We start from the raw sequence: 14,852 nt of genomic DNA, 5'->3' as shown, positions 1-14,852 counted from the left end.
CCACAGACGTTGCTTGGGAACCAACCTCATAATATTGATCTCCAAATACACAGCCGCAATCCTCCCGCGGCACACATTGTGCTCCGCTTAGGACAAAGCCTTTGTCGCATTCGCAGCCCTCCACGCAAGGCTTGGTGCAGTTCCACGGAGCCAGTGGATTGGAACATGTGGCGGGACAGGAAGTGGCGCACACGTTGTAATGGCTGTGATCACCGCAAGGGATTTCTACAAAACAAAGCAGGAACCACCCAGAAAGTGAGGTACGCTTCCTAAGGCCACGCTCAATGCGAGCACTTTTTCTGGTCCACGTGCTGTGCAGCAGGAAGCTACCAGTGATGCTGGAAAGAACAGGGATTATTGATAGATTCTATGTGCTTGGGGATTCTATGCGCTCAAGGAATCACGTCTGCAAATGGATCGTGACACAGGGAGTCGTGGAATCTGGTTCATAAATGAGTTTCCGGCTGAGGCAATAACTAAGCTGATGGCCCATCTCCACCCCCATCACCACCTGAAGACAAGCAAGTCCTTCAGCCAAAGGTAGATTTTCGGTGACACCTGCCCTTTTGCATGACCTGGAATGCTACTGCAACCGACCAAGAGAGCATATTTCCCCAAATGTGTCAATTGTTTATCTTTTAGGGTACTCTAAGTGGATACTCACTGCAGGAAGTGGCATTCCTCCAGTCGGGAAGCTTCACGCCAGCTCTTTGGCAGGCATCAGCGTACGCCTCCAAAGCACCACACAAGGCCTCCTGGGACCCATTCAGTTCACACAGGTCAAAGACGCAACTCTGGAAGAAGCTGTTGGGGTTGATTGCAGAATGGCAAACTGCCAACGGTCCCTGGCTACTGGTAAGCTGTCCGCAATAGGCCTCTGTCTCATAGAGGTTTTTCAGCTCTGAGGGACAAAGTTTTGTGGGGGGTGGGGGCTTACAATCAGGGGGGTCGTACTCTGCATTGGGCACCTGCCAGCTGTTTCCCAGCTCATTGGAATTCTTGGCTTGCTCTCCGTTGGGCATCATGCTGTCATCCTGCCGGCGGTTGTTGAAGTTCCCACACATGCCGCAGGTCTTGTTGAAGAAGGTGGTGGGGACCCTGATCTCCACCGAGTGATCTGTGTCGTAAGAGACAATCAGCCCGAAATCCGTTTCTAGGGTCACGTAGCGTCCATTGAGGTCCACTCTCAGGGCGTTGTTCAGCTTGCGCACAGAAAGCCTTGTAAGCACTTTGTCCACCTAGAAGGAGTCAGACACAAACTGTAACTGTATTTCCCAAGAAAGGAACCACCTGAAGATGATCAGGATGGGAAAAGTTAGGTTCCCCATTACTAAGTCCCCGTACGGAAATACTGACTCTGAGGATATTTCCAGGAGAGGGAAAAGAAGTATCATAAAAAAATTAATCAATCAATAAGAAATCATGCCCTGGCACCAATCAAAGGAGAGGCTGTTACTATTTGGTTCCCAGTTATCCCTGATCAAACTGATATTCCACCAGAAATTAGGAAACAGGATTTCCCCACACGTGCCAATCAAAAACGATCAGCAGAGAATCGGGAAGGACTATAGCTTCGTTCTATTTCAAAGCACAAGTAGGAAATGAGAAACTGCTTTGGGTTACCAGCACTCGATCCTTGTGTCCTTTGAGGATCTCAATCCGGTGCCCGTAAACCTCCACCAGGACCCGCTGGACATAAGAGACGGAGGGATTCCCACGGTGTTCGTTCTTGGCCTCGATGTTAAAGTAGGGCAGCCCCGTCTCATTGGCGCAGACCTTGGCCAGGGTGTAGGTGCAGGTGCCCATGAAGTGGTGCGTCTGTTTGTCAAAAGTGTTGTAATGAGGGTCGTTGTGGACACGGCAGACCCCGTACGTATGTGGGTAGCAGCTGGGGACACCATTTTGGACTCCGCAGTAATAATGGTTAGGGCAGGAATCAGGAAAGCAGCTGACTTGGCCACCTCGACTGGGGCAGGTGCATTTGGTGGAGCAGGTGTCGTCGGTCCAAAAGCTGGAGCCCACTGGGTAGTGCTTCCCTTGGTGCCAGCACCCACACTGATGGCTGGGCACACAGTTACCATTGTAGAGGAAGAACCCAGAGTCACAGACACAGGCTTCCCTGCACGCCAGATTGCATGTGGCCGGAGCACTTGGGTTCTTGCAGGTGGGTGGGCAGGCGTTGGCGCAAGGCTCATAGTGGCTGTTGGGTGGGCATTGAGGAGCTGTAGGAGGCAAGAAGATCTCCGTGAACTCAGTGCCGAAAACTGGGTCATGAAAAGCACATCGCATTCATCAATTGAATTGGAGGAGAGTCCCTCATGTTGGTGGTTTCTTCCTGGATTGCATTCCCTGCTCTCAGGATCCCCGCCAGGGATTTAGCATATTTGCCTTCTAGGTTAAACTGGAGTTACATTCAGTGTGCCTCCAAGAAAGAACGTGGTGATATACGCGCCTGTCTCGATGGGAGCGATCTTCTTCAAAGAGACAGAGAAACCACCCTCCCTCTTCCAGTGGATCCCCAGACTTCCCCAGTGACCCCTATGGTTCCTCATACACAATCCCGACCAGAGGCATTGCTGCCACAAAACTTACGGCAGAAGGTGGCATTCCGCCAGGGTTCGATGGCAACTCCCAGGGACTGGCAGGCGTCTGCGTAGGACTGCAAGCTCCTGCAGAGGGAGCCTGGGTCTAAGTGCAGGGCGCACTGATCATAAAGGCAGCTTTCAAAATGCCCCGCTGGATCCAAGACGCTATGGCAATGTCTGAATGGTCCATTGATATCTGTCAGGCGTCCGCAGAAATCGCTGCTCTTGGCTGTGTCTTTCTCATCCTCTGTGCAGGCAGGAGGCTGGCCGGAGGAACAACTGGAGACAAAAGCAACACCGTGGTTCAATACCCTACAATCTCCCTCCTGGACAAAAGCTGCCATTCAGGGATGAAAGCTACAAACCTGGTGAGGTTGGCCACCTGCCAGCTGTTGCCCAAGCTTGTGGAGTCAGGCTCTGGTTCCCCATCGGGGTTGAGGAAATCGTCAGAAGGATCCCCATTGTAGTTTCCGCACATGCCGCAGACCTCACTCTTGTACGTGCTGAGGAGGGACACTTCCACCTGGTGGTCTCCGTCGAACTTGACACTCAACCCAAAATCTGTAGTGACCACTGTGTAGAAGCCGCTGGGCAAGATCTCCACACCCCGTTTTGGGGTGGAGGGGACGATGGCTGGCTCCCCATCGACCTAGAAAGAGATTCAGGCATCACTGTAGGGGACTGAAGAACAACGGTGCTCCTTCGTACCCCAACATCAAAGCACAGGTGTCCTTCAGCAGCAGCAGCAACCGCTCCACGTACCGTCACTCTTCCTCCCTTTCCCAGGGTGACCCGGATGCCAAAGACATCAACGTGCACACTCTCAACGTAGGAGACGTGTGTGTAGCCCCCTCGGTGCTCGTTGCTTGCTTCCACATTGAAGTAGGGGAGCAGAGAATTGTTTCGGTCACACAGTTGGGAGAGAGTATAGGTGCAGTTGCCCATGAAGTGGTGCGTCTGCTTGTCAAAAGTGTAATAATGAGGGTCACCTGACACCAGGCAGGACTCTGGAAAGAAAAAAATTTATTAAAAAAAAAAAAAAAAAAATATATTTAAAAAAAAAAAAAATTTTTTTTTTCCTCCCCCCCCCCCCCTAAATTCTTTTTTTTTTTTTTTTTTTTTTTTTTTCCCCCCCCCCCTCTCCCCCCCCCCCCCCCCCCCCCCCCCCCCCCCCCCCCCCCCCCCCCCCCCCCCCCCCCCCCCCCCCCCCCCCCCCCCCCCCCCCCCCCCCCCCCCCCCCCCTTTTTACCCCGGATTTTGCCCATCCCTGGGAAACTGGGGGGTTTCAGGAATGTCCTTCAAGCCTTGTCATTAAAATAAAGTTGAGGGGCAGAATTACCTGGCGTACTGGGCTCCGTGGGTGTTGGTGTCGGTTCTGGTGAACAAAAGAAAGGGTTCAAGTTAGGATCAACCCTCCTGTAGTCATTCTCCACTTTAGCCAGGGATGGGGGCAAAGGATGAGGAAACCTTGCACACTCCATGACCTGCATGACTGAGAATCCCCATAGAATTTTTAGCCCCGGACTTTGGGATGAACACCCTTCGAATGGTGTGGGAGCATGAATTGATTTCCAAGGAAAAAATTGCAGACTACAACATTTGCACCACTCAGGTGACCCTGAGACACAGAGAAAACCCCAAGTGAACCCAATGACTCGGTAAAAGGATGCAAATGACCAGCAGTCTGCAAAGAGTATAAATCCTTCCGTTCCCCACCATCCATCAGAGATGAAGAAGCTTCTGGGATGAGAAGTGAAACGTCTTCAAAGACAAAACCAGAAAGTGCAGTTGCCTCCTGAAAAAAGCACCTTTGGGAGAACCAGGACCTGGAGGACGGAGAATCTCCATCGACTATCATCAGTGCTAGAAAGGAGAAGGGGTTGCAAAATGGAGGAGAAGAAGGGGAGGAGGAGGAAAAGGACTCTGGGGAACTTGGCGGTCCTTTTATACACATTTCATGGCCCAACTAGAGAACATCATCAATGCTAGAAGGAAGTAGGTTTGGAGGAGTGGGAGGAGGAGGAGGAAGAGGACTGCGGGGTCCTTGGTGCTTTCTGAGCTTCGTGGTTTTCTTGCAGACGTTTCATGACCCAACTAGGGAAGATCATCAGTGCTAGAAGGGTGAGGGGTTTGCAGAGGGGAGGAGAGGAGGAGGAAGACAACTGTGGAGTCCTTGGTGCTCTCTGAGCTTGGCTGTTTTCTTGAAGATCTTTCATGACTCAAATTTGGTAACGTCATCAGGTCTGAGCAATGAATATTCTCTTTTATTAGTGAGAACTGTGTCCTGTTTTTTTCAAAGTGGCCTGATGACTCAGGAAATTGGTGTCATCTGTTGAACTTTGACTAAATGCAGAATATTGCCTGTGCGGGATGAGGAAACGGTGAGCAACTTGCTGAGAGGACAGGGAAGAAGCCCCTTTCTTTGATCTGCTCTGTGAAATTGTCCAGGCTTATCTAGAAGATATTATAGGGGTTAAAATTTAACTCCCCAATCAAACACTTCAGCAGTTGTCTCAGGTAGAAAAATCCAGCCACCGTCACTGATTACAGCCGGTTACAACTTAAGCAAGAGATTATTAAACTTATGCTGATTAATGACAGGGTGAGGTCCAGTGACAGAATCTGTCGATCTGTCAATCGCCCTCGTCATCTGAAGCCAGGACAGCTGTGCACAGAGACCTCCCTGGAAGAAGAGGCAGTTGGTTGTCTGGTGCAGGGGTCTCCAACCTTAGCAACTGGTGGACTTCAACTCCCAGAATTCCTCAGCCAGCAAAGCTCCCTGAGGAATTCTGGGAGTTGAAGTCCACGAGTCTTAAAGTGGCCACAGTTGGAGACCCCTGGTCTGGTGGATTTCAGGGTCCATGGAGGGTCATCATGAGTGGTGCTCCGCCCAATGGGCAGGTATGTCAAGGAAGGCTGGCTAAAGCCAAGGAGTTTTGGTTTTCATCAGCCGTGGGGTGACTTGGGGCGCTGCTGTCATCCCCCTTGAAAAGCCCCATAATGGCTGATACCAGAAGGGAAAAGGCCCCCTGTGTTCTCAGATCACTTCTTGTCGGCAGGAGATTCAGGGGAGGTCCTGCTCCCTTCAGGTAGTCCTTGACTTGCAACCATTCGTTCAAGTGCTGCTTGAAGTTACAACAGAAAGTTATCCCTGCTGAGATTTGTTTGGCCTCCATTGTGCTTTTCCAAAAGACAACTGCACTTCCTTGTTTTTTTAAAGAGCTGTGATGGCACACGGGTTCAAATGCAGTATTGCAGGCTAGCTCTGCTCACAACCTGGAGTTTGATCCTGATTAGCTCAAGGTTGACTCAGCCTTCCGTCCTTCCAAGGTGTGTAAACTGAGGACCCAGGTGGTTGGGGGCAAAAGGCTGACTCTGTAAACCACTTAGAGAGGGCCGTGAAGCCCTGTGAAGTGGTATATACGTTTAAATGCTACTGCTATTTTTTCTTTGAAATGTTTTCTTTGAACTGTTTTGCTTTTTTGGAAAAAAATTCAAAAGAAAAAAAACAAGAATGTCCAGTTGCCTTTTGGAAAAAGCACCTTTGGGCCACCTCTGCTGCTCCTTGTCTTCAAAACCATTTCTGGCCCTGGAGACTGAAAGGGCTTCTGGTCTGTAGGTGACGCTGTCATGCTGTCTAATTAAATGTCTCCCTTGCTTTGCTGGCCAGTATCTTAGGTCAGGGGTCTCCAACCTTGGCCACTTTAAGACTCTTGGACTCCAATTCCCAGAATTACTGGCTGAGGAACTCTGGGAGTTGAAGTCCACAAGTCTTAAAGTGGCCAAGGTTGGAGACCCCTGCCTTAGGTGACCTTCAACCTTTGGCCTTTGCTCATGGGAAGGAGAGTCCTAATGATATTATCAGACAGAGTTGCAACTACTTCAGAACCACATTAGAACTGAAGAAGCTCCTTGGATGAGAAGCCAAAGGTTTTCCAAGAAAAAACCCCGTTCTCTTTTGGAGAAGCACCTTTGGGGCAACCATGACCTGGAGGGCTGAGAAGCTCCACAGATACTCCAGAATAACATCTTCCTGGATTCTGCAGGAGGAGCCCTGAGTATTCTGGCCTCTGGAAGGCTCCTCACATCCCCCCCAGGGCTGAGGGGCGTTTTTGGTGGCTCCCCTCCTGCATCCATCGGGGGACAGCTGTGGCTTGAAGGCTCGGGCCCCTTCGGAAAGGACCTCTGATGTTGCACTCCGAGATCAACTTCATGGAAGCCCTCTTGGATGGGAAAGCTGAGGGGAAGAAGGAGTCCCTTACCGCAAGGCCCTCTCCTGACCACCACATTGTCCACGGCTGTGTCCCCAAATTCGGTCAACCCCCGAATGGCATCAAAGGCCACCTGCGAGGAGGAAAGAACGCCCAGTCAGAGCAAGGAAGGAGCCAGAAGGAAGGCGGCCCATGGGCTCAACTGCCCTCTCCATCCTCCCAGCTGCAGGGAGGGAAAAACTGCCAGGTGTTAGAACCTCAGCGCAAGGGAAGGTTTTTCTTTAAGTTCACACCCAGAGCGTGGTATCCCCTCCCTCCCTCCCCTCATTCAATTTCTACAGCCATCCATCTCAGTCAATGACCCAGGGTGGCTTACGATGAGTGAATACGAACGTTACTATTATGTGTCTTTTCCAAATCGTTAATTTGGGTTGGTATATAAAATATGCTTTGTTTCTTTTGTGTTTTCTCTTGTTCTGCAGAGAAAGTGGAGAATTCCACCCATGCCACCCACTGTAAAATACCACAACCTGGCACCGCATAGATTTTGGCGGAATTTTCAGACAGCGTCTTACCCTCACCCTGGGTGGCTTTAGAAGGGGGCTAGTCTGGTTCTAGGTGAACGTTGTCAGAATATTAGAATAACAACATTGGGAGGGACCTTGAAGACCTTGTAGTCTATTCATTCCTCTGGCCAAGGCAGGAGTCCTTAAACCATCCAGGACCAACGGCTGTCAAATCTCTTCCTTCAAACCTCCAGTGATGAAGCACCCACAACTTCTGTCATGACGGTTCTCCCATAATTCCAGGTCGCTTCTCTCCTTGATTTGTTTCATCGGTTGCTTCTTATCCTGCCTTCGGATGCTTTGGAGAGTAGGCTGACCCCTCTTTTCTGTGGCAGCCCCTCAACTATTGGAAGACTCCTATCATGCCACCTCTAGTCCTTCCCTTCGTTAAACCAGACATGCCCAATTCCTGGAACTGCCCTTCATATGTTTTAGCCTCCAGCCCCCTTGTCCTCTTGGTTGCTCTTCTCTGCCCTCTTTCTGGGGTCTCAGCATCTGTTTTACATCCTGGTGTCCAAAACTGGACGCAAATATTCCAGGTGTGGCCTTACCAAGGCATCGTAAGGTGAGATTAACACTTCACGTGATCTTGATTCTCTCCCTCTGTTGATGCAGCCTAGAACGGTTGGCTTTTTTGGCAGCTGCCACACACGGCTTGCCAGCAGCTCCTAGCCTTAAGGATCCTATCAGCTGCCGGAGGTGCCAGGCTTGGACTGCCAGCTGCTGGAAATGGGGACGGGGGCTCAGAGGGGCTTCCTCTCACTTGGGGAGCGAACGGAAGACGCGGGGGCCCTTTGGTCCAGCCTATTCTGGAAGAGCTGCCAATCTGTTACCTGGAAGCGAGCCTCCTTCTCAAAGTAGACGGAGATGAGTCCATGCTGCCACTCGGGGCTCTGGCTCCCCCTTCGGCTCCACAGCCTAATCTCGCCCTGGTCCCCCAAGAGGGTCACTTTCAGCTCATTGAAGTCCTCGGAGCCAAACATGTGATACCGGAAGTCGATGCAGATTTCCCCAGAGCCCAGCAGCCGGGGGCTCTCCAGCCGGTTGAGGTCGTAGGGAACCAGGTTGCTGGCCTCCTGGTAGATGAAGTACCCTCCTGCAAGAAGAAGCAGGAATTATTGGAACAAGGGAGCAAGAGACATGAGGGCCCAGGGGTGCTAAGGGGACGCAGCGGCTCGGTGGCTAAGACGCTGAGCTTGTCTCAATCAGAAAGGTCAGCAGTTCGGCAGTTCGAATCCCCAGTGCCACATGATGGAGTGAGCTCCCGTTCCTTGTCCCAGCAGCTTCTGCCAACCTGGCAGTTCGAAAGCATGTAAAAAATGCAAGTAGACATACAGGGACCCCTTTGGTGGGAAGGGAACAACGCTCCTCCGTGTGCCTTTGGGGTTTAGTCCTGACGGCCACTGAGACGTCTTCGGACAGCGCTGGCTCTTTGTAATGGAGACGAGCAGCGCCCGCCAGAGCTGGAAACAACTAGCATGGATGTGCCAGGGGAACCTTTACGTTTACCTTTAGGGTGTGATCAAAGAGACCGGGCCAGCTTCATGCGGTGTATGCTTAGTGCAAACCACATCAATCATAGGATATGCAAACAAAGCCTAATTGTTAGGAAGTGACAACATCCCAAAAGTGTTTTTATCCCCAAAAGGCAACCGGAGTTTCTTGGTTTTTTCTTTGAAAACATTTCACTTCTCATCCAACAAGTTCTAGCTGACTGGTGGAGAATGGAAGGATTTATATTATTCGCAGTAGTCTGGTCATTAACCCTGGTGGGCTGGTGGTTAGGTCTCTGAGAAGTGGTTGAGGCCACTCGGGGTTTTACCTGTGCCCTCAGGGTCACCTGAATCAGAGAATAAACAGGTGTGACACCTTCTTGGGACTGCTGGAAGGACTGTAAACAGGAGATAAGTGGTATCTATGACCCTCGGAAAGCTGACCATTGGCCTTCAAAGTACTCAGGACCAGATGTCTGCAGACTATAAATCAGAGATCCCCAAACTTGGCAACTTTAAGACTTGTGGACTTCAATTCCCAGAATTCTCCAGCCAGCTATTCTGGGAGTTGAAGTCCACAAAGTCTTAAAGTTGCCAAGTTTGGGAATCCCTGCTATAAATCCTTCCATTCCCCCATCATTCAGTCAGAACTGAAGAAGTTTCTTGGATGTGAAGCGAAACCTTTTCAAAGAGAAAAGCAAGAAAACCCAGTTGCCTTTCAGAAAAGCCCCCTTGGGATGTTCTTTCTGGAAATGGGGCAGGGGGCTTCCTAAACCATCATTACAAGGAGGGCTGGGAGCTTTTGCAGACTCCAGATCCATCTGCGTCGCTGCAGGCTTCAAGAGTCATTTCCTGAAGGAATTCTGGTCCTTGAAATTGGGGGAGGCCAAGACCCATTTTGCACCATTTCAGGCCCTTACAGAGAAAAGTTGCCATGGGGAAGATGCACACAACACGCAGTATGTCCACTTAGTGTGTTTCAGCCTGGAGTGTTGTGTAAACCTGGCCATGTCGATCGTTTCAGATCCAGGCCGTGGTGCAGTCTCGTAAAATTGGGTTGGTAGAGTAAACAATGCTTAGATTAGGTGTGAGCGTTTGTCAAGGAGAAACAACACGAGAATCTGTGCAGCTGGAAGCGAAGCCCAGGAGGACTATTTGGGACCAAAATCACTATTCAGCAGCTGGGCACAATGGAGGGAACAGGGCAGCGATGGCCTCTGGGAAGGGCACTGGGCTCCCAGGGCCACCTGACGGGCAAGAGGCAAAGGCAGGTGGTGCAGAGTTTGCAGGACAATCTCCTTTCTCTCTTGACCCCAGATCTTTCAGTCAGATTCTGCTGGCTCTGGGAGACAGGAGCTACGCTGGGAGAAGAAGAGGCACCTTCGTCAATCAAAGAAGGCCTTGCAGTTGTGACAATGTCTCTTTTCAAGGATGGGGAGATCTCTGGCCCTCCATCTGCTTTTGGATTCCATGTCCCATCATCCTTGGCCAAGGACCACGAGTGGAAGGGAACTATGAGCAGTTGGAATCCAGCCCTTGGAACGCCAGTGTTTCTACATCCTCCCAGCAACTTGGTAGAGAGACCGGGTCAAAGTCTGCACGCCAAGTTGGAGGAGGTGGGGACCGCGCATGGTTGGTGAGGACCACATCCTGCTGTCAACCCGCCAATCCTTCCAGCCTGCTCCAGTCTTCCGGTGGCCGTGGGAGCCACACTCAGGCCCAAAGAGATCCGGAGGTCCCCAGCTGCACTGAGTGAGGGAGGGAGGGTGCATGACCCCGTGACCCATGAGGAAGGGGGCCAAGGGCCATGGAGAATGTGGGGTGGGGCTTTGCCCATTGCAGTTACGGAGCACTTACTTCCATCCGGATAATCCCCACTTGGGCCGGTGCCAGGAGTGGGCGTATCGTGCTTGGTGCGGATCCAGGTGCCTTGGTTGGTGCCACAGGTTTGGGTCCAGTCGCAAAAGGGCCAGGAGTTGTTGTTGAAGTCACAGCTGGCCAGGGAGCCTGGAGTGGGGAGGGAGGAAGACAGTGAAGGACAGGCAGACATGATTCCCAGCAGCCTCTCTCAACTTGGTAGCCTTGAAAAAGGAACCCCATAATCCACAGCTGATCGGCCGGCAGGGACATCTGAGAAGGGGTTTCCCAGGTATTTGAGAGACGCAGGGCTGGGGGTGGGAGGGAAGCTGCTTTAAGGGATCTGGAATCAGGAATGAGGTGGGGGGGGCTATACCTGTATCGTGAGTCCGAGTCTCCAATCCGGCTGCCCAGTTGCCGCCTTCTTTCCTGCCAAGCGAAGAGGGGACAATTGAGGCCTGGCTCCTGTGCCCACCTCCTTCCCACGAGAGGCGCCAACCGGCCCATGGTGAGCGGAGCGGAGCGGGGGGACTGACAGACCCTGGGGACTGTGAAGAAAGGGATTCACACCCGTGCAAAGAGGAAGAAACGCACCTTCCCTGGTACCCAAAGGACAGCCACATCACTGCTGGTTGGGCTCTTCCAGGGAGGGAAGGAGAGGGGGGAGGGGACGGAAGGGGCTTTGTGTAAGTGCCCTCACCAGTGTGAGCACCACATCCCTAGCCAGCCGGCCTGGGACTGCAGCATCCTGCTTTGTGAGGAGAGGGGAGGGTATAGGATTAGGGAGGGGAGGGGATGGAATAGAAAAAGATAATATGAGGTGAGGGGAGAGGAGAGGAGAATAGAAAATTAAGAATAAGACTAAGAAACTAAGAGGGAATAGATTTATTTGGCCAAGTGTGGTTAGACACTTGGCCAAATAAGAAAAGGAGGAGGAGGAGGAGGAGGAGAGAGGAAGAGGAGGAGGAGGAGGAGGAGGAGGAGGAGGAGAGGAGGAGGAAAAGGAGGAGGAGGAGAAGAAGAAGAGAAAGAGAAGAAGAAGGAGGAGAAGAGGAGGAGAAGGAGGAGAAGAAGAAGAGAAGGAGGAGGAGAAGAGGAGGAGGAGAAGAGGAGGAGAAGAGGAGGAGAAGAGGAGGAGAAGGAGAAGAGGAGGAGGAGGAGAAGAGGAGGAGGAGGAGAGGGGAAGAAGAAGAGAAGAAGAAGAGGAGGAGGAGGAGGAGGAGGAGGGGAGAAAAAGAAGAAGAGGAGGGGAGAAGAAGAAGAGGAGGAGGAGGAGGAGAAGAGGAGGAGGAGGAGGAGAGGAGGAGGAGAGGGGAAGAAGAAGGAAGAGAAGAAGAAGAGGAGGAGGAGAAGGAGGAGGAGGAGAAAAAAGAAGAAGAGGAGGAGGAGGAGAAAGTGGAGGAAGAGAAGGAGGAGGAGGAGGGTGCTTGTGGGGTCCTTGGGGTTCTCTGAGCATGGCTGTTTTCTTACATTTCATGACCCAACTAGGCCAGGGGTCGCCAACCTTTTGGACCTCAGGGACCACCGAACTCATAATTTTAAATCCCAGGGACCACTAATATGAATTTTCATTGACGGTGGCTTGCTGACGTTGGTGTGCGAGAGGGAGAGGGAGGGAGAGAGAGAGATCCAATCTAACCTCAGAGGGCTGGCGGTGATATTCTCTCTCTCTCTCTCTCTCACATACACACACACACAAACACACACACACACACCTACACACACACCCTCCAAGGCAGCCACATTCCCAATCTGCCTTTCAGCTCCATTCTCGGGGAGAAAGAGAGAGGGAGAAACGGTATCCTGCGATCCCAAATAAAAGGTAGGAAAACGGGGTGGGGAATTTTCCTGCAGACTTTTTGGGGATTTTCCCAGGGTCTCTACAGAAAAGAGAAGCAGCAGAAACCCTGGGAAAATCCCCAAAAAGTCTGCAGGAAAATCCCCCCCGCCTTTTTCCTACCGATCAATGGTTCTTCATTTGGGATTGCAGGATACTGTCTCCAGCTCCGTTCTCAGGGAGAGAGAGAGAGAGAGAATGAGAGAGAGAGAGAGAATGAGAGAGAGACTTTTGGCTTCATGCAAGGAAAGCAGCAGAAGCAGCCAAAGTCTTTCTTTCTCTCCCAAACTCCGCCAGAAATGAGTCTTTGCCAGCGCAGCCTCTTGGAGCAGGAGGCCTTGCAGGGTCCCAAAGACTCATTTCTGGCGGAGTTTGGGGGAGAGACAGAAAGACTTTGGCTGCTTTCCTTGCAGGCAGCCAAAAGCAGAAAGAAGGAAGGAGTGGAAAGGAGCAGCCCGGTGGCCAAGCCATGTGTGTGGGACGAGTGGGGCAAGTTCCCCCTCCCTTTCCCCCCTCCCCTCACTACCTCATGTTGTTTGCAATGCAAGTGATGCAAGCCTTGTGTTCCCGCGGGCCATGTGGGCGGCGCAGCCTGGATTAATTGCTTTGGGGGGAGACATTTCTCTGTGGACCACCACAATTTTCTCACAGGCCACCAGTGGTCTCCTGCCCACCGGTTAGCCACGACTGAACTAGGCAACATCATGAGTGCTAGAAGGGGTGGTGGCTTCTGGGGTGAGGAGGGTGAGGAGAGCCATGCCCCCCTCCGATGGCCCCAAATCAGGCAGTGGCTGGGAGCAGCTTTTCCTTCTCTGACCGATTCTTCAGAGGCCTTTGAGAACAGCTGTTGGGCTCATTTGATGCAGCATACAGATGCTATACAGGCATTTATTTACAGCAGGGGTGGGATTCAAATTTTTTAACAACCGGTTCTGTGGGTGTGGCTTAGTTGGTGGATGTGGCTTGGTGGTCATGTGACTGGCTGGGTGTGGCCAACTCAATATCACTCACATCGAGGCATGCATCTCCTCGCCTGGCCTCTCATGACTGTGGGGATGCTGCAACAGTCGTAAGTGTGAAAAATGGTCATAAGTCACTTTTTCAGTACCATTGTAACTTTGAGTGGTCACTCCACACAAGCAAGTACCAGCAAAGGAGGGGGAAAAAACTCCAGAGAAGTTCTAGAGACAGGAAGTCTAGTCCTGCCAAGAATGTAATAAGGGTTAGCGGAGAGGCAGTTTCTGTAAGCAACACCAGAACGTTTCCTTCCTGCCTTCCTTACAGGATTAGCCCAGTAATTTCTTCTAACAACTGGTGCTCTGAACTGTTTAGAATGTTAACAACTGGTTCTAGTGAATAGGTGTGAACTGGTAGAATCCCACCCCTGATTTACAGGTATTAGTAGCCATAGCACCTATAGAATGTAGACTTATATACTGCCCCATAGTGCTTTACAGCATATTCTGGGCAGTATGCAGTGTCGGCATTATTTGCATATTGCCCCCAACAATCTGGGTCCTCGTTTTGATGACCTCGGAAGGATGGAAGTCTGAGTCAACCTTGAGCCGGTCAGGATCGAACTTCTGGCTGTTGGCAGTGAGAGTCAGCCTGCAATGCTAGAAGACCTCCAAGGGTCCCTTCCAACTCTCACCTTACTATCCAAAACATTCCTGTGAGGTTGGCCCAAACGCATCCTGGACGCTTCTGGGACCTGATGCTGCTCTCTCTCTGTCCCATCTCTTCTCTAATCAGGGTAAAGGTCCCCCACTCACATACGTGCTAGTCGTTTCTGACTCTAGGGGGCAGTGCTCCTCTCCATTACAAAGCCAAAGAAGTCGTCTCCGTGGTCGTGTGGCTGCAGGTGCACGGAGTGCTGTGACCTTCCCACCAAAGGGCTCCCTATTTTTCTACTTGCATTTTTTAATGTGCTTTCAAACTGCTTGCTTGGCAGAAGCTGCTGGGATGAGGGACAGGAGCTCACTCCATGATGCGGCACTAGGGATTTGAACCGCTGAACTGCCAACCTTCCCGATCGACAAGCTAAGCGCCTTAGTCCCTGAGCCACCACGTCCCTTCATAACTGGGGGCCTGCCCTGAAAAAGACACTTGCAGGCCTGGGGAGCAGAAGCAGAAGGTGGCCATGTCTCCCGTGGCCTCTGGCCACACCGTTGTGGCCACGGGGGAGGCACTGTGGCCTTGGTGGAGAAGGAGATGACCCTGAGCGTTTGGAGGCCTTCAAAAGCCTTGGAGGAGGGAAGACCCCTCCTCCCTTCTCCCCCAGGATGCAAAGGGAGCACCTAGAG

At 51.7% G+C, this 14,852-nt stretch overlaps 2 protein-coding genes across 2 annotated transcripts in view; both read right to left on the bottom strand.

Moving 5' to 3' along the window:
- Window positions 1-4,075, bottom strand: part of LOC113425171 (IgGFc-binding protein-like) — a 39,042-nt gene extending 34,967 nt beyond the window's left edge. The window contains exons 1-7 of the mRNA XM_087965693.1: window positions 3,925-4,075; window positions 3,348-3,592; window positions 2,951-3,234; window positions 2,593-2,864; window positions 1,624-2,222; window positions 665-1,238; window positions 26-225 (exon numbers count right to left, since the gene is read on the bottom strand). Coding sequence (XP_087821819.1) covers window positions 26-225; window positions 665-1,238; window positions 1,624-2,222; window positions 2,593-2,864; window positions 2,951-3,234; window positions 3,348-3,592; window positions 3,925-4,075 — 2,325 coding nt within the window. The remainder of the gene's footprint in view (window positions 1-25; window positions 226-664; window positions 1,239-1,623; window positions 2,223-2,592; window positions 2,865-2,950; window positions 3,235-3,347; window positions 3,593-3,924) is intronic.
- A 1,416-nt stretch (window positions 4,076-5,491) lies between these two features.
- The window catches only part of LOC148131032 (MAM domain-containing protein 2-like), a 15,046-nt gene continuing 5,685 nt past the window's right edge, over window positions 5,492-14,852 (bottom strand). Inside the window, exons 2-6 of the mRNA XM_087965692.1 lie at window positions 11,089-11,141; window positions 10,713-10,862; window positions 8,196-8,458; window positions 6,848-6,929; window positions 5,492-5,589 (exon numbers count right to left, since the gene is read on the bottom strand). Of these exons, the coding sequence (XP_087821818.1) occupies window positions 5,492-5,589; window positions 6,848-6,929; window positions 8,196-8,458; window positions 10,713-10,862; window positions 11,089-11,141 (646 nt within the window). The remainder of the gene's footprint in view (window positions 5,590-6,847; window positions 6,930-8,195; window positions 8,459-10,712; window positions 10,863-11,088; window positions 11,142-14,852) is intronic.

Source organism: Notechis scutatus, chromosome 4, assembly GCF_049901735.1.
Source record: "Notechis scutatus isolate UNSWTSFEM ecotype Mainland chromosome 4, rNotScu1.2, whole genome shotgun sequence".
Classification (NCBI taxonomy): Eukaryota; Metazoa; Chordata; class Lepidosauria; order Squamata; family Elapidae; genus Notechis; species Notechis scutatus.
Note: the sequence above shows the minus strand (reverse complement) of the source record. Positions and strands in the feature narration are given on the sequence as shown.